At 42.0% G+C, this 17,792-nt stretch overlaps 1 protein-coding gene across 1 annotated transcript; it reads left to right on the forward strand.

The window, feature by feature from the left end:
- UBE2M (ubiquitin conjugating enzyme E2 M) lies at positions 1-13,262 on the forward strand. Its single transcript, XM_020815390.3, has 6 exons — positions 1-677; positions 1,892-1,986; positions 4,464-4,502; positions 7,249-7,352; positions 9,043-9,106; positions 12,198-13,262. Exons 1-6 carry the CDS (start codon positions 569-571, stop codon positions 12,336-12,338), a joined length of 552 nt encoding a protein of 183 aa, XP_020671049.1. The 5' UTR covers positions 1-568; the 3' UTR covers positions 12,339-13,262.
- Positions 13,263-17,792: the final 4,530 nt, after the last annotated feature.

Below are 17,792 nucleotides of genomic sequence, written 5' to 3' on the forward strand. Positions count from 1 at the left end.
AGGACGGGAGGCGGAAGTTGCCGACGGTGTTCCGGGAAGGGCCGAAGGGGCTGTCCGTTGCCGTCCGACTCTCACACGCTCAGCCCGCAGTAGGAAAAGCGGCGGCGGCGGCACCAGGAGCGGCGGCGGCGGCGCTCTGAGGCGGGGCGGTCCCGGTGGCTTGGCCCCTTCCTCCCCTCTTTCGCTCTCTTGCCTCCCCCTTCTCTTCCTCCGTCCCTTTCTCCCTCTTTCCCCCTCCCTTCCCCGGTGTCCCGGCCCGCCCGAGTCACCGGTCTTTCTTCGGCCCACCCCGCCGGGCCACGCCGGGCAGGCCAAGCCAGGCCAGGCCGCCGGATTTGCCAGCGCCCCTTCTCCTTCCTTCCTTCCCTCCCTTCCTCCCTCTCCTCGGCCTTCGCCCTCCCCTCTCCCCAAAGCCCCGAGCTGGGATAGGGAGCCGGGCCGGGGCCGCGGTAGCCAGGTGGGGGGAGAGGTCGAGGTCGGGCCTGGGGCCGCCAGGAAGGAAGGAAGGAAGGAAGGGCGAGAGAGCCGCCAGCCAGCCCGCCAGCCCAGTCGCGAGCAGCCCGCCAGGATGATCAAGCTTTTCTCCCTGAAGCAGCAGAAGAAGGAGGAGGAATCGGCCGGCGGCACAAAAGGCTCGAGCAAGAAAGCCTCGGCCGCTCAGCTCCGCATCCAGAAAGGTTGGGGATTTCGGGGAGGGAGGCAGGCAGAAAGAAAGAAAGAAAGGAAAGTAATGGAGGCGCTGCCCCCTTTCCCCCTCGACAGGAAGGGAAACAAAGGGAAACTCTTTAAGAAGAGGCTTCTGTCTCCTCTCCTTTCTCTCCATCGTCCGTTAGGATGAGAATCAAGCGCTCTTAGCCTCGCTCTCATCTTCAGCAAACAATGGCAGGAGTGCGGGGCCCGGCCAGGGTGTCCTAAGAGAACGAGGTTTGCCGTTTAGGTTTTGTGCTCTGAGAGTTCAGATCTTTCCAGGCTCTCTCTGTTTTATTGTGAGCCTTTGAAACAGACCCACAAGAGTGATCGACTTCCCAAAGGCTGCCTGGGCAGAAATGGGAACCTGGGTTTAATATCATTTGTGGGCTCAGTGGATTTAAGGATGGTGCCCTGTTTGGCATTCTGATATCTTAGTACGAAATCTCCCATATTCAAAGGGATTGCTTTTTGTCCAAAAATGAGGCAGAATCCAACTCACTGGGTAGGATAGTTGGTTATTGCTTGAGCCCCTACTCAAATCATGTGCTTGTTAATTACTGTACATTTTCTTGTTTTCCTGTGTTCTTTCTAAGGAGTTCATGATGACATTATTCAGTGTCTTCCTCTCATTATCCATTGCAACAAAACTTTTGAGTTTTGATCTGTTCACCTCCATCATAGGAGAGAGAAAATAGTTCAAGCCATGCATGGAGCTTAATAGCTGTAAAAGGGCTTGGATTCCCTTTTCCTTGAATATTGTCATCTAAAACTTCATCTCGTGCACCTTACAAATGTAGTTTCTCTTAGAGTGCGGTATAGAAATAACACCTGTCCCCATTCCTTTAATGTGACTGCCCAAAGGTAGATGTGGATTCATGTGTGTGTACACATACATGAATGCATACACAGGTACACTTCAGTATTTGCAGCAAGTTGCAATGGACCAGAGAGACATAATCCTGCTGTGTTAGGCCACTTACTTTGTATTCGAAGAGCTGGTGACTCTCTTAGCCTTTCACTTTGCTAGAGACTTTTGGTGAGATGGTATCTAATTTTAGCAAGTTACAAAGCCAGGCAGGTGAAAAAAGAAGACCCATGGGTTTTGGTGTGAGAAAGGAGCTTAGTTTCCTAGTTGCCTGATCATCACTCTCACTAAGCTTTGTTCTGCAATCTGACCACTTCCCTTGTTTTCCTTCCTCAGATATTAATGAACTGAATTTGCCGAAAACATGTGAAATAGATTTTTCAGACCAGGATGATCTCCTGAACTTCAAGCTAGTTATTTGCCCAGATGAGGTGAGTGACAGCCAGGCAACTATCCAGCCTGCTTGACAAGAGTATGCTGGTGATTGTCATTCTGTTTGTGCTCTTAGAAGGCCTTGGTGGGTGTGCCAGGCAAGTGCATTGCATAACTACCCAGATCTTGGTGAAGTCAGAACAGAGAAGAAACTTCCATCAGTTGCTAGAACTGTCTCCACTCCTTATATGAAATGTTATTAAATTCCTGAACTCACTCTCACTGAAATGAGAGGCTATGTGTAGAGCTTGGCTAGATATTTTTTCCTGTAATTCCATTTGTGCATATTTGTGTGTCATTTAAAATTGTTTATAGGCTTCAGGGAATATTTAACATTTGAGATTATTGAAAACAGCATATCTAAGTGACATCACTGGTCAGTGATAGTCAATTTTGTTGCTTGCTGTACTGTAATGACATGATTCCTATCTTTCTCACATACATCTGTTATTCTGCTGCTGTGCTGTAAAGTCAGTACTCAGCCCATTCAAATTTCCCTCGTGTCAGATTGCAAATGCCTGCCTACAGTAAGTGTGTTGCCTTCGTATTTTGATTTAGTTTAGATGGCACAGCTTAGCTTTATCAATGCATATGAGAAACACTTCAGCAGTACTGTATTTAAAAGCACTTGCTTGTGCTTTTAAAATCTTACTGACCAAAATATTTGCTCTTGGTTACAGTGGGAGGGTGTCCAAAGAGTGCTGAAATAGTGCACATACACTGATCTTTTTATTTTGATTTTAGACACCAGCCTTGGCCCAGGTGTCTAGCAGTGTCTTCTAATGTTTGTGGAGAAATGCTTCATCAGTTCAGTGGACTACTTTTCTGCCCATTACTACATGTTGATTGTATTATTAATTATTGCTTTAATTAGCATTTTCCACATTTTAAATACACAAGCTACTTACAGAACTACTGGGTCATGTAGGTGGGATAAAATTTTGCTGTAGATTATTTCTCCCAGTGATGTTGTGGTTTTCACATGAAGAAAAGTATACACAGTCCCAAAGGAGGGGTTTAACAAGCCTAACAGTCTTGTTTAGTTTTTTTTCTGTTCAAGTATTATTAAAAAATACAATGGATTTTTTTTCCCATCTAAACCCTTAGGTCTACTCAAATACTATACATATTCTTCTAGTTTGGCTTATTCTATACATGTGGAATTCACAGCCCATGTTGTAAGTAGCCTGTACATAGCTTTCACCAGTCTGTGCTACTTGTAACTCTTAGCTACATACATGTTATTTAGTTGCAGTTCTGTTTTATTTAGGGTGATAGTGGACTTGAGTTGTTCTCATCTACTGTGACCTTAATAGGAATTTTAAGGTATGTGAGACATTAAAGGAGTTATTTACCATTGCCCTCCCCCCACCTCACTGAATAAGTATCCATAGCTCAGTAGGAACCTGAACCATGCCTCCTAAGTCTACTGCAACATACTGCCCACTACATTACCCTGCCTGTCAAGAACATGGGTGTGTGACATTTAAGACAGTATTGTTTTCTTTGTCTTTTTACTTGATATGTTGTCCAGGGTAGATGAAGGTGTGAATTGCCAGGTGAAAAAGAGCTTAAATCACAGAACATACAGTCTAGCTTTTAATTTTGGTTGACCTCAAATATTGGGTTTATCTTGTAACAATTGCACTTTGCCACTTGATAACCTAAACATATGTAGCTGTTGACATTTGTGATGATGGCTTTTATCACCATGCGGTGGCTTTTGCTATCATTTTCATATGAGTGAATTTCTTCCCGAACTTGATGAGACTGCAAATGAACAAAGCCTAAGTTGCTCAGGGTTGGTGTCACATCATTACATATTCAAGGCATGTGTTCCACAGAAATTACAGGAGGAAATTGCTTTGTGGTGTTTTTGCATTGTATAAAAAAATAGGCCTATGAGTCACCCGTGCATTGTTGCTTTCTACCATCTGGAATAAGCACTCAAAGTTAGGAGGCTGGCTGGGGATGGCACAATAGGGAAGTCAAATGTGGTCACTGGTGCTGGTGAAATAGCATATGTGAAACTGGGAATCTTGGTTTACCTTTTAAGACAAAGAGGTCTTCGGGTCCTCAGGAATACTGAAAAGCAGAAATGCATTGGCACGCTGCAGAAATCCAAGATGTTGTCATTCTTCTTTTTTAAGTTCAAAAACAGTTATTTTTATTCATATGTACACCAGCATTTCCTATCTTAGTATCTTATGACAGATTGCAACAAATATTGATTCCTATACTAAGTGAACTGATTGAGCATCCAGTATACAGGAAGCAAAGCAGGAGATTTAGACAGTGTTCATCACCTTGAAAAAGCTACTGTATACACTCAAATTTGACTGTTCTGCTTTAGGGATTAGGGTGTTGATTATCTTGCTGTATTTTATGCATCCCCAACTCCTCCTGGCTGATCTTTTTTGGAAGCTCGTTCCATGTGAAAAAAACTTGCTTAGAATTTCTACTTCTTGCCTTACAGGGTTTCTATAAAGGTGGTAAATTTGTTTTCAGTTTTAAGGTAAGTAACTCCCCCTTTTTTCTCTATCTCAGCCCCAGGCCTTTAATGGGGGAAGCAAGCGGTGGTACACATTCAGCTGCAAGGACTTGTCCTGGCAGAGAATCAAGATAACTTAATACTGATAACTGCCTTTCCATGCTTTTAAGGAGCAAATTATGAAATTACTTTGATACCTAAGCTACAAGCATTGAGAATTTTGGAGGAGGGGTAGTGAGTGGATAACAGTCATGATTGTTAATCCAAAAGTAAAATGGAATTTCATGTATCCCTGGGTTCTCTAGAGTTTCACTTTTAATGCTGAGTGTTTCTCTGCTTTTTGGTATTGAAGTAATGCATGGGATGAATTTTATGAATGACCGTGCAAATTTCAGTTATGACTGAGAGGGGAGCAGGACAGGGGATAGAGTTTGCCTTTGTTATTATTGCCTCTTAAGTAAACAAAACTTACTTTCTTCTCAAGGGTGTTTGGGTTGTCTACTTATAGGAAGGGAGGCACCTCTTCCTTTTAAAAAAGGAGACAATAGTAGAATATTTTGGGATTTGTGGGAAGGATGGGATGTAGCTCTTAGACAGTAACCAGGGTTAGGGGTACTGCTCAGAATGTCTCAGAAATGTGAAACAATATGTGTTTGCACAATAAGTGCAAATGACTTCTAAACCAAGGAAATGCAAATTCTGAATTTTTAATAAACTATGGAGTTTAGCTGCAAGGTTGTGGTTTGTTTGGTCAATTTGATTTTGCCTGTAGGTTTGTTTGTTTGTTTTTGGAGGGAGGGTTACCTTTAAAAATATTATTACAGTGCTTGAATTGATATTTCCCAAGGACATGGTCTGGAGAGAAGAGGTAAGGATGCTAAGCTTGACAGCTCCACTTGAGAAAGCAGCAGCTTCTTCTTATCAGCTTGTAGACAGTGTTCTCAAGCCTTTCTTTGCAAAGAGATTTTATTGTTTAATGTTAAGTATTGCCAGATATATGATTCTTTAATGCACTGCATGGTTATAACACAGCTTCTGTACGAATCAAGAGCTAGCTGTGTAGTTTGGTTACAGAACGTTTCGCCCACCAAATGTTTTGGACTGCATTTCTCATATACCTTGCCCAGTGTGACCAGTGGAGTTTGTAAATTTGAACTGCCTGAAGGTTAAATGTTTCTATGCCTGTCATCACTTCATGGCTTGGAATTGGCATCCCAACAATTTTCACCTTAATTTCAAGAAGAATGATTTATGAACAAGAAAATCATGAGGTAAAAATATGCTGAGGAATCACAGTGGGAGAAACTAAAGCTTTCTGTATATTTGCTGGCCCTTGTTATTTATTAAAACGTTCTTTCCCAGACTTTCTGATTTTAAAAAACCCAAGGTAGACTTACTTTTCTTGTTCCAAAAGCCAGTTATATTAAAGCTAAGCAGCATCTGGGGAAAATGTCAGGTTGTAGCTTTTACTTTGAAATTCAGAGTAAAAGAAACTATTATTTAGAGTTTTGCTTCACCATTCTTAAAGTTGATGAAAATTTGCCAAGTGAGTTAGAACCTTTAGTAGAAATAAGGAATTTTGCTGGAACTTTGGTCTTTCTTTAACAATATTTGAGCCAGGTTTTGCTTCCAGACAAGATGAAGGAATTTACTTTCAGTGATAAATCCTTTAGAACTAGATGTTTAGAACCAATATTAATGGGACAAACCTTGCTTTGGTTATAGAAATGTGCCTGTCTGATAAGGATGTTCAGCTTCCCTTCTCTTTGTCCACTGGGCTTGATACCTACATGGAGATATCCGTTATAATTTTATCCCATTCTTGAAGGTTCTCAAGATGTAACATGTAGTCCTTCCCACTTGGTGTTTTTTCTCATAATAAACCTGTGAAGTAGGTTTAGACTGAGAAGTTGCCTTCTTGACTAAGTAGGGATTTGAACCTGGCTTTCTCCAGTCTTTCTGCTATACCTCATTTATTCTCAAGGGTGGTGCCACAACAGATCTGTCAAGAGGATGCCCAAAGTTGTTCTTGCTAACATATCATTTCCTGATGACTTGGGACAGTTTATTATGCCTCTGTAGAAAAGATGGATCTCTGTCTCCAGAGGGCATGTTTGACTTCTCTCTTCCTTTCAATTTTAATCCTCCCTGTGTCTTTACTCACAAGGACTCACTTAAGCACCTTAGTCTCATTAGCCTACTTAGCACTATTTTCATATAGTTTTATCATATTTTCTAGGTAATTTGTGAAGAGCATAAACCTATTAAAATGCAGATTCTAAATCTGAATGTTATTTTGAAGTTTGTTGAAGTTGTAATGATTATGATGTAGTTGGTCCAAGGCAGTGGTTCTTAACCTTTGTTACTCGGATGTTTTTGAACTGCAACTCCCAGAAACCCCAGCCAGCACAGTTGGTGGTGAAGGCTTCTGGGAGTTGCAGTCCAAAACTCCTGAGTAACCCAAGGTTAAGAACCAGTGGTCCAAAGCATACATTGTGTCAGCTGTATGAATAGAGATGTTAGGGGCTTCCCACTGGTATTAGTCTGTTGCAGCAAAAGCAACAGAGTCTTGTGGCATCTCAAAGACTAACTGGTGTAATTTAACATTAGATGAAGTAGCCTGCAGTTCAGGAAAGCTTATGACTAATAGAACTTGCAGGTTTTTCTGGCCCCATGAGACTTTTGGTTGTTCTCCCTAGCATGGTGAGCAAAGTTTTGCAAGTACTGATTTAACTGACAACTGTTTTTCTTTCTTGTCTTTCAATTTCAGGTGGGACAAGGGTACCCACATGACCCGCCCAAGGTCAAGTGTGAGACCATGGTGTATCATCCAAACATAGACCTAGAAGGCAATGTGTGCCTAAATATCCTCAGGTATGTACAAAGCATGCTTTGTTGTGTTAAATTGCTCATTGACAATCTGTCTTAACTTCTAGATATTTTCTTCCTACAGATTTTGGTGAAATTTTTAGATATGCATCGTGATTACATCTACTATTTCTCATTTGTACAGTTTTCCATCCCATTTTTGCAGCTTGGTATTGCTGTGTATTGCAAAATTATTTTTCACTAGATTGGAGAAGATATGTAAAAGCCTTCGGGTCTAGTTTAGAGATAATAAGAGTTACTGGTACCTAATTGTCTTCACCAGCCTACTATGACATGAACACACTGGCTAATGTACAAGGCAGAAATGTGCCATTCTGTCTGTAGTGCTAAGTGTTTGAATATTTTAATTTAAAATGTTGAATTTACATGTGGTTATCTGGAAGTAATAATTAAATTGGTGGGTGACTGTTTGGATGTCTCAGTAAGTAATCAGAAGCACCAAAAAAGCACAGCATTCCTATGCTATCTTAACCAGAGACTCTGACTGGGATCTAGATTCCTAAGCCATGGCATGTTCTTATCCTATGACTTGGGCTTCTTTGGGACAGAGAACCCAAAATTCCAGGTTCAGATATCACAAAGGTCTATGGTTGTAAATAGTAAGTCACAGTTCCAGAGACTTACATAACACGTGAACCTGGTCTCCATGTTTTACATGTAAGATTGCTGTGTAAACATCATAAATGTGCATATAGTTCAATTTTACACCCCAAGTTATATGTAACAAATTTCTGTGTGCTTTCCAAGAGGGTAACCATATTCAGGTATTACATATATTCAGTTCTGCCCAGTGTGCAAGCAGGGCAGTGTATATCTCTGCCTCTCTGTGTTATCACGTTCTCCACAGGGTAAGCTGTCTTTGCAGAAGGGAGGTTCCTACTCATATGAAGTCTTTCCATGTAGGGAAGAATCCCAGAAAATTGGGGTTCCTCATCTGTGAAGAGCCTACATGTGATGATGAACCTCACCTCTGGATACCTTTTTTTTTTCTCCATGTGAGGCATGTGATGGTATAGAGCACTGGTTCTTAACCTTAGGTTACTCAGGAGTTTTGGACTGCAACTCCCAGAAGCCTTCACCACCAACTGTGCTGGCTGGGGTTTCTGGGAGTTGCAGTTCAAAAACATCTGCGTAACAAAGGGTAAGAACCACTGGTATAGAGGAATATGGTCCGCACTGTCCTGCTCATGTATTGGACAGAACTGGGCTAGTAGCATCTGAATAGGGTTTCAGTTTGGGAAAAATGACAGAGGCTTGTGGCAGCTTAAACGTTTACCATTTTTATTTTGCATAAATAAACAAAGACTGCTTTCATTTTAAGCAGCCACGTGGATCTGTGCTGTTTGATGTTGTTTAAGTGGTAACACAAAGTTTGAGATGTGATAAGAATATAAGTAGGCATATTATCAATATTATTCCCCATAAATTTGAGTGAGTGGGTGGTGGGGGAGATAACAAGTGTGTTTAAAGTTCCATTGTGTGCTGCTTCACAATGATGTTCTTCTTTTTGAGTAGGTGACATTTTAAACATACTGTCATTGCTCTTTGCAAAATGACATCACCTTTGTCTGGTGGAGTAAGCTGTAACCTTGCAATCAACCTAGATCTGCTCTCTTATTGTTTGTCACTTGGAGTTGCTCTTCTGTTCCTACGTTCTTTGTTTTGTATCCCACAGAGAGGATTGGAAGCCTGTACTAACAATAAACTCTATAATTTATGGCCTGCAGTATCTTTTCTTGGTGAGTATATTTGGAAATAAAAAAGCATAAGGGAGGGGAGTGTGGGACAGCTGTGACTTCCAGAATTCTGACTTCCCACCCGTCTGCACTCAGCCTGTGTGGAAAGTGTGGGTGTAAAATAGGGAGAAGGTAGAACGCAGTATGCTCCTGAAGATTATGTGGGTGTTGAGTGTGAGACGGAGTGAGTGTGAAGCATAGGCAGCTTTATATAGCTGTGTTTGGGTAAGATGTTGGATGCTTTTATGTCTGCCAGCCTGCAAGAATAACTTGAGATGGGGGTTGCCTTTGCATAGCCATGCATCTAACACTATTGGTAATGTCACTATTGTGGGGGCATTGAAGAGTGTAATTGAAATGACTGTCTCTGCATCCGTGGGAACTGATCTAAGTCTAGCTCTAACTTTCAAATACTGTATATTTTTTTCCGGATTGGCCGTATACACTATAATTTGGTGCTATAGCAATTGGAACATCTGTTTGCAACAAACTGGAGCCACAGTGATAGTACCCAGGAGCATAATCTTGAAACATCTGGTTGTGTAATATGTCTTTTACACCTTGGAATCTTAGTGCAGTTCTGTATGTATGCACTCTACTTACAGACACTTTGCCAGAAATTGACAGCACTCTAAAGTAAGTTGTATTGTGTTCAATGGGATTTACTCCCAGGGAAGTATTCCTTGAATTGCAATTTTTATCTATTTTCAACAGCAACTTGTGATGCTAAGCATTTTTGTTTGGAATTATCTATACTAAGCAAGATTACTTGAAGACCAAGTGCTGAAGATGTTGTAAATTTGAAGCTGATCGTTGCTGAACAGAATATGATATGGAAAGTAAATGTCCGTAATCCTTGGCAAACAGATCTAAAGCAGGGGAAGGCATCTTTATGGCACTGGAGACCTAGATTGCTCTCTGCACCCACACATTTTCAGGGGAATGTTCAGTGGCTCTATATTGTATTTGGGTTCTAGAGCGTCCTCCTGTGCCACAGTTTTATGAAACCACAGATAAAATTGTATTGTCAGTCCCTTTCCAAAAGATACAACAAATGTCAGCAAAACCAATGAAGTTTGGAAGGGTATTTGTGTTAGTAATGGTGGTGCAAAAGTGGTTTCAAGGATTATGAACTCTCTGTTGCTTGGCAACTGAACTGGTATAAATATTCACACATTGTACAGTATGTAAATAGTCCAACCTGTTGTGCAAGTAACACTTGTCATTAAAATACATATGTTTTGGCCTGTGTTTTGTATTAAATACCTGCATATAACATTTACCCATTATTTAAAACCAGATTTTTAAAAAGTGGAACTCAGTATAACTTTTAAAATTAAATCTAAACTGTGTGTGTATATATTAAATGAAAGAAACATTTAAATTGTTAAACATCTTAGTTTATTACACATTTATTTGCAATCATGTGCCAGGCGTTCACATTCCTTTTCCCCCCGCTTTTTGAATAAGATAAATCTGCTGGATATGTTTAACTCTAAAGATGGAGAAGTTGAAGTTGATCTGGTTATTGGATTGCAGCTCTGGGTGGCTAAAGTGAAAGGCAAGAGAGCATTTGAGGTCATGGGCACTGACGATTTGAAGCACTTCTGCCTGCTCTATGACCAAGGAGGAGAGCACCGTGTACTATCTCTCTCTTGGGAGTCAAGTCTTTGGCAGGAGGCAGGTCTCCCTCAGTTAGCATATGAAGTCACTAGACAAGCCTCAGTCTTCTTTTGAACCATTGCAAATAAGTATCTTCATTAGGTAAGGAAGCAGGATTCCAGAATAATGGAAGAAATGTCTGGCGACACACATTATCTCCTGCATTGATAATTACTGATGAGGCCGTAATCACACTTCTGCAGACTATTATAATAATTTTTTCCTATAAATCATTAAGAGGATTCTGTGGACTTCTTTTTCCCTGTATCCCTATTTTCTTGCATTCTCACTTCCTTTCTGCAGACATGGATTGATGTTATCAAGCAAAAAACCTGGTGTATTTCACTTTGATCATGCTACGGAAATTTCGAATGTTCTGTCTTAGGAATGGTGGCAGGACAAGAGTGGTGGTTCTAGTATCTTGAGAGCTTGTAACCTGGACCAATGCAGCCCCAAGTGTTGGAAGCCTTTGGCTCATGTAGGCTAAGGGCCATTGCATGTGATCTGTTCAGACAATAATTTGGGGGCTAGTTTATATTCTTGGCAAGTGAGATCAAGGTATGAGATTAGTGGCCTGGGAAGAGCTTTACCATTTGATTCTGCTTTTATATGCGATGCTTTTGCTGTTGCTTTGCTTTTTCCAGTTGACTGAAAATACGTTTGTAAAGGTAAAGCAGGCAAAGTGTAGTTGCTCAGACGCTGGATTTCTATTCCCATCATCCCTCACCATGTAGGCTTGCTAGGGCTGCTTGGAGTAACAAAGGCTACATTTTGCCCGTCCTTGTTTTAAGGACTGCCTTGTATTTTTATTCCTTTTTTTGGAAGAGATTTGCTTTTGGACATGGATAGCTGAAATGAGCATTGGCCAAATGGAGAAAAAAAGCTGTGTCAATGGGAGAAACACCAAATCTATCCGGTTAAATTTTGGTTTGGTATGGAGTGAGTTGTTTACCCCTGCTATAACATCAGCATCATTTTCCGGTAAACGTGAACCTGTTGTTGGGTCTAGTCCAGTGGTTCCCAGCCTTGAGTCCCCAGAAGGACTAAAACTCCCAGAAGCCTTTACCACTAGCTGTGCTGGCCAGGATTTCTGAGAATTGCAGTCTGATAACAAGTGGGGACCCAAGGTTGGGAACAACTAGTCTAGATGCACGTGCTAACTGCTAAACTTTCCTGACTCAAGGCCTGAGAGAGAGAAGGAGTACAATATCCTGCTGGGCATGGGTTACTCGGCAGTGGCAAGCTGTGCTTCCCAAATAAGCTGTAGGTCTTCAGAACTAGAGGACACCTTGAGGGGAGGATGCAGCTGTTTGTATTTGTGTATTTGCTGGCAAATCATGTAGTGATGATGACAACACAGGCTGACCTAAACATGCACAACAAAATGCTAAAATCCTCTTTGATATTCCGTTTTGTTCTTTTCCCTCCCTAGGAGCCAAACCCTGAAGACCCCTTGAATAAAGAGGCTGCCGAAGTTCTCCAGAACAACAGACGCTTGTTTGAGCAGAACGTCCAGCGGTCAATGAGGGGCGGCTACATTGGCTCCACCTACTTTGAGCGCTGCCTCAAATAGAACTGACCAGCTCCGGGCACAAGCCTGCCCTCCCCTTGCCCCTTCTTCATCTCCCTTCCAGCTCTCCTAAGGGACTCTGCCAACACCGCTGCCTTCAGCCATCAAGGGGGCACAGGAGTCAGGAATTGGCAGGGACCCCCTTCCATCCTCTTCCCCCCTCCTCACCCCACCTGCTCGCCTTCAGACCTTCCCTCTGCCAGCCTGGGGCCTTGGCAGCCACTGCCTCACCAAATCCCTCGTACCTCTCTCACCACTCTCCCTGTGTGCTGCTGTGGAGTGAGGGGGTGAGGTTGCTGCTGCTTTACCCCACCCACTGCATTGGGGTCACCACCTGCCCCCTGGGTGTGGGAGACCCCTTGCTGGTGGCCCATCTGCCTTTATGTGGGGCTGTGGTTTTGCTGCTAAGAACAGAAGGCTCCCTCTGCGCTCTGGCAGTCCTTGCCTATAGCGCAGTGTCATTCCGCTGTGTGATCTGCAGGCCACTTGCCCCTCCTAAAATCCTCCCCTCCTGGGCAACAAGGCTTTGATCATAACTATTTATTATACAGGGGAGGTTCTGGGCGGGGCTGGGTGAGTCTGGAAGGCTGAGGGGGGATTCTGTGCCACCTTCACCCTGCCCTGGGCACTGTGGCGCTGGGGAAGCTGGGTCAGGCCTGGAATATTCCTTTTAGAATCGACTCACTTGTGTGTCTGGTTTTTAAGGAAAAATAAAAAACGACAACAATGGCAACCAAATCAAACAATGCTAATAATAAGTAGTAATAAAAATGTAACCAGGGCCGTGCTGTTCCCACTGTGTCCATCAGGGCCTACCTGGCAGTGAACTCTCTGTCTCTCCAGTGACTCCTGCAAGCCCTTGGTCAAAATCAAGCCACTGTACTTCTAGTGTGTTGGGTTATTAAAGGGGAATGTTAGCGCACTCAATTTGCCCCTTGCCTCTCTTGCTTTCCACTTCCTTTCCCCTGGCAGTGGTGTTTGGGGGTGGGGATGGGCACATGGAATATAGACATTTGATAACAAGAAGGACGTCGTGTCTGGTGCAGTCTTTTATGGACCTGGTGTCTGATCATCAAAGATGATGCCTGTTTGTTGCTGAAGACTGAAAACAATCCACGAAAGAAGGGAAGAGTTGAAGGTGTGTGTTGAAGAGGCTTTAGAAACAAGACCTTTGAGAAAAATGCCTCCTGCCCCCAGACCTGTATTTAGAAGATGTAGTTTTGGAACAGCTCCAAACAATTTTTAAAAATGAAAATTTGGGTTTTTCTCATCAAAAGTAAGGTGCTTGGTTCTTATCACTAAGCAGAAGTTGCTTATTTTGTTGTCTGTAAACAGCATATTACCATCATAACCCTATACCTATTTACTGAGAAGTATGTTGTGCTGTGTTGAGTGTGGTTTACTTCCAGGTAAGTATACAGTTCTCCAGTATGAATGCCAAAAAAACATTTGGCGTTTCCCTCTTCAGCAATCCTAGTTTTCACCTGCTTCCCATTTTTAAGGGAACAGACAGACTTTCCCAATGCAAGTAAAGTATATTCTGTGGCAAAGCAGTCCTGCATTCTGGGTAGATTCTGCTGGTATAAAAGTTTCCATTTGTGCTCATTTCCTGAGGTTCAACTTGCACTAGAGCTACTCATTTGCAGAACAGCTTTTACTAGGGATATCTGAAGTAGTGACTCTTGAGCTACTTTAAATACTGTTGTTCAGATGTAGTAGAAAAACATAATTAGAAAGAGCTTCTGTGCAATGTCATCAAGATAGCAAAATTTCAGCAATTCTACTGGGTCATTCAGAAGTTAGCACCTCATTCACTGTATGAACAGAGGTAATGCACTCAAGAGGGAATGAATTGAATTGAATGGAGTGTCATGTTCATAGTACACCCTGTACATCCCTGTCAGTTAACCGTCTAAAAGGGAACTTTTGAAGTACCTCCAGCCTGTGATGAAACTAAGAATGGTCTCAGCTTAGTACTTTTCTTGAACAGCTTGGTAACTGGCAGCCTTGGCCCCATAACCTTACCCCATCTCCACTGAAGGAATAAAAATGAGTTCTCAAAAGGCAGCTGGGATCTATGCTGTTCTTTTGCCAAATGCTGCTATAGAAGTGGGTAACTTAGCCCTCCAGCTATGTTGGACTTTTCCTGCAAACCCCAGCAAGATTGGCTGGTGATAAGTGATTGTGGGAAATGCAGCCCCAAGCATTTAGGAGGGCCAAAAGTTTGTATCTGTTTCTCAAAAGCATGATAGCTATGGTAGAATCAGATGTGGCATCATTAGGCGATAGACCAAAATTGTAGCCCACTGTCTTTTCAACCTGGTGTCCTCCCAAACTAGAGCAGTTACCATCATTCACAGCCAGCACAGCCAGTGATGCTGAGTGCTGAAGATGATGGATGGATGAGTTGTGAGCCAATATATATGGGAGGACACTAGACTGGAAAAGGCTGCATTTGCTTCTGAGATGTAGATGGATTTAACCCCCATCCCTTGATCTAATTGCTGAGTCAAAGGTATTTGGAATTCAAGTCTGGTGTTGTCTCTGTATATCCATGATCCTTGGCTTGGACAGAGGAGAAAAAATAGCTCTGCAGTGTGGCTGCCTCTTACATTCTGCCCTTTTGCCTTGTTTGACCTGAGATGCATATGATCTTGCTACAACGTGTTGACAAAATGGTCAGAGATGGTTCTGGCTGGCATTGCTCTTCCTCACCCCCCCCCAATACATTTGCAGCTGTGGCTGTTGATACAAACATTTCTGCATGTGAATGTTTGGACCTGTCCTGTGGCATCCTGCTGATGCTCAGTCCTGAAATATCCGTTCTTTGTTTTAAAACCTGACAAGCAGCTAATCTTTCACTTTCCTGATATATTTTTTAATTGACTAGATTTCTTTTCTGTCCACCCTGAGCTTTCCTTTTTTGAAATTGCATTTACTCCATGGTAAAGATGCTGTCCTCCTGTTGACCCTTGATGGTCTGACCACTGTGATGTCCAGTTCTACTTTGTTGCAAAATAATTAGAGAAGATGGTGCTCGTTTTCTGCCATAGAACATGCTTAGAAGCCCCCAAATTTGAAGAAGTAATGTTTTCAATTCATAGCTCATGTCTTGTTAGGTCTGTATGTTGTGATTTAGCTAGTTTGTGTAAGAGAGCTAAGGGTACAGAAAGTCACTTCCTAATAGGAACCCCATTCAGTAAAATTCATAAGATCTTACCTCCCTTTGATCTTCTGATCTTTATCTCATTTCGTTTCATTTGATTTCATTCATTCATTCATTCATGTATTTATTTATTATTTATAGGCCACCTTTCTCTTGATAAAGGGATTCAAGGCAGCTCTCAATGTTAAAAAAGTAAAATTAAAACCCAGTAAATTATACATTCCAAAAGTAAAGTATAACCGGTATTAAAATACATTGAATCATTTAAAAATAAAACTGAAAAACAGCATTCAGGGACTTAGCTTTGACTGTTAAGAACCTGCCTGAAGAGGTGTGTCTTTGATTGTCGGACAGAAGGATAAAAGGGAGGGACCACCTTAAAGTCATGTGGGAGAGCATCCCACAGACTTCGACTTTTTGCACTTCTAAAACTGTTCTTAAAAGAAACAAAAAAGGAGAGCAATCCATAAGCTTGTATGTAATTTATGGGACACAAACTTCAGCCCTCTGATGATACCAGTGCATGATGTCTAGTATAGTATTGTGCCATGGATATATAACTAATTCCCTTTAGCAAAAGCAGTTCTTTGCAGTGCTGTCTTGTATATATGACATTGCCTCTGTGCAAGATTTCAGTTTGATTATAAGTAATAAGTGTGGTTATGGAGGCTCTTTTGAATTGCTTAATGGCTTCAGTTTGAAATTGAAAAATTGATTTAATACAGATAATATTCTTATATTTGGAACTAATCAGGGTGATACTAGAGGGTTTTTTTGTGGGGTGAGGAGGGAGAGGGTACTCTGAGAGACTATGAGCCTCTGGACTGGAACATTGTAGGGCATATCTGTGAAGATTGTCAGTCATCCAGGTGAGGTTATCTGGAGGTTGAGTCATGGCATCTGGACTTCTTGTTAGGTTGAAACATTTTGCTACTCATCCAAGTAGCTTCTTCAGTCAGATGAGAGTTGGTAGGAGATCCCTGATATACCCTTCACATTGATTTCACTTCCCCTTTGTCTGAACAGGCTCCTTAGAAGGACAAAGGACTGGGGGTAAGTGAAAATCTCCCTTCTGCAGTCCTCCTTCACCCATTGTAATGGGTCATTAACTGTCTAGCAGTCTCTCTTTCTGGTGGGTGTCTTTGTGGGGACAATGAAAGGGCAGCATGATAAATAGGAGACAGATTGTATCTAAGGCCTCCACCCCTGTTGAGTGAGGGATTTTCTGTATTCACATATGTGGCCTCCTTGATCCCTCTCTCAAACCACCTGTCTTCTCCATCCAAAATAAGTACATTGTAGGGCATCCTTTGCTCTTGTGCCAAAGGTTCATCTCTAGAAAAGGTTTCATATTGGAGAAAGGGAGGATTTATTTGAATACAGAAGCCTCACAACAGCTTGAAATTGGAGAGTGCACATTGCTGGTAATAATTTAAGAATTTGAAAGAGCTGAGAGAATAGGGAGAGGCAGAAAGCATATGAAAACTGCCTTTCTTAGGTTATAACCTAAAAAAAGCATTCTTTTTAAGATTTCAGCATGTGACATCTGGTACCGAAACTGCCTTTTTCAGCAGCTATTAGCAAAGCTGGTAATAGAACAGATCTTGGTTACCATTGTGTCCCTAGTCACCCACAGCTTGAAAGCAAGGTGGCAAGAGAGAGAAAAAATTAGTACTGTATAGTTAAACCAAGAATACTCCATAATTTTACAGGGTTTTTTGTTCTTTGCAGCTGCATCTCCATAGGGGGCCTGCCCACCCCCTCCCTCTCTTGCTGCCGTCTTCCCCGTATCATTATTCCTACATCCTTCTTGCCACTGGGTGAGTGGAAGGCATGTTTATGACAAGATGTACTGTGTATATGTTAAATTAAAGGAAAGTTATCAGCCTTTCTGGTTGGCCACTCTTGGAAGCAGGATGCTACAGGGAACCTTTGGATGGATTTGGCAGGGATCTTGAATCACTCCTCCTTAGTATACAGTATGTTAACTATGCAGAGGTAAAAAATTAATTGTACTTGTTCATCTGTTGCAATCACTGTGGCTAGGCACTGTGAATTTCTGGTCTTGACTCAGTAACACACTTAAGATACTATACATCTGTAAGTACAGGTGTGTATAGGAAACTATAGATTCTTTTGTCCATTTGCCCACTGGTATTTACTGGGATGGGCAACATCTGTATAGGATTCTGGGTGTAGTCCATCACTCAGTTGCAGCTCTTCCCTGTATTGCAGTAACACCGAAGATGTGTAATATAAAAACAGCATTATGCTGAGAAATGGATAGGATA

This window comes from Pogona vitticeps, chromosome 6 (genome assembly GCF_051106095.1).
Source record: "Pogona vitticeps strain Pit_001003342236 chromosome 6, PviZW2.1, whole genome shotgun sequence".
NCBI lineage: Eukaryota > Metazoa > Chordata > Lepidosauria > Squamata > Agamidae > Pogona > Pogona vitticeps.

Bases quoted from the DNA above. Each gene is read 5' to 3' on its own strand.
- UBE2M (XM_020815390.3), top strand. From the start codon at position 569: ATGATCAAGCTTTTCTCCCTGAAGCAGCAGAAGAAGGAGGAGGAATCG. The intron at 1,987-4,463 runs GTGAGTGACAGC...CTTGCCTTACAG, and splicing joins TAGTTATTTGCCCAGATGAG to GGTTTCTATAAAGGTGGTAA. The intron at 7,353-9,042 runs GTATGTACAAAG...TGTATCCCACAG, and splicing joins GTGTGCCTAAATATCCTCAG to AGAGGATTGGAAGCCTGTAC.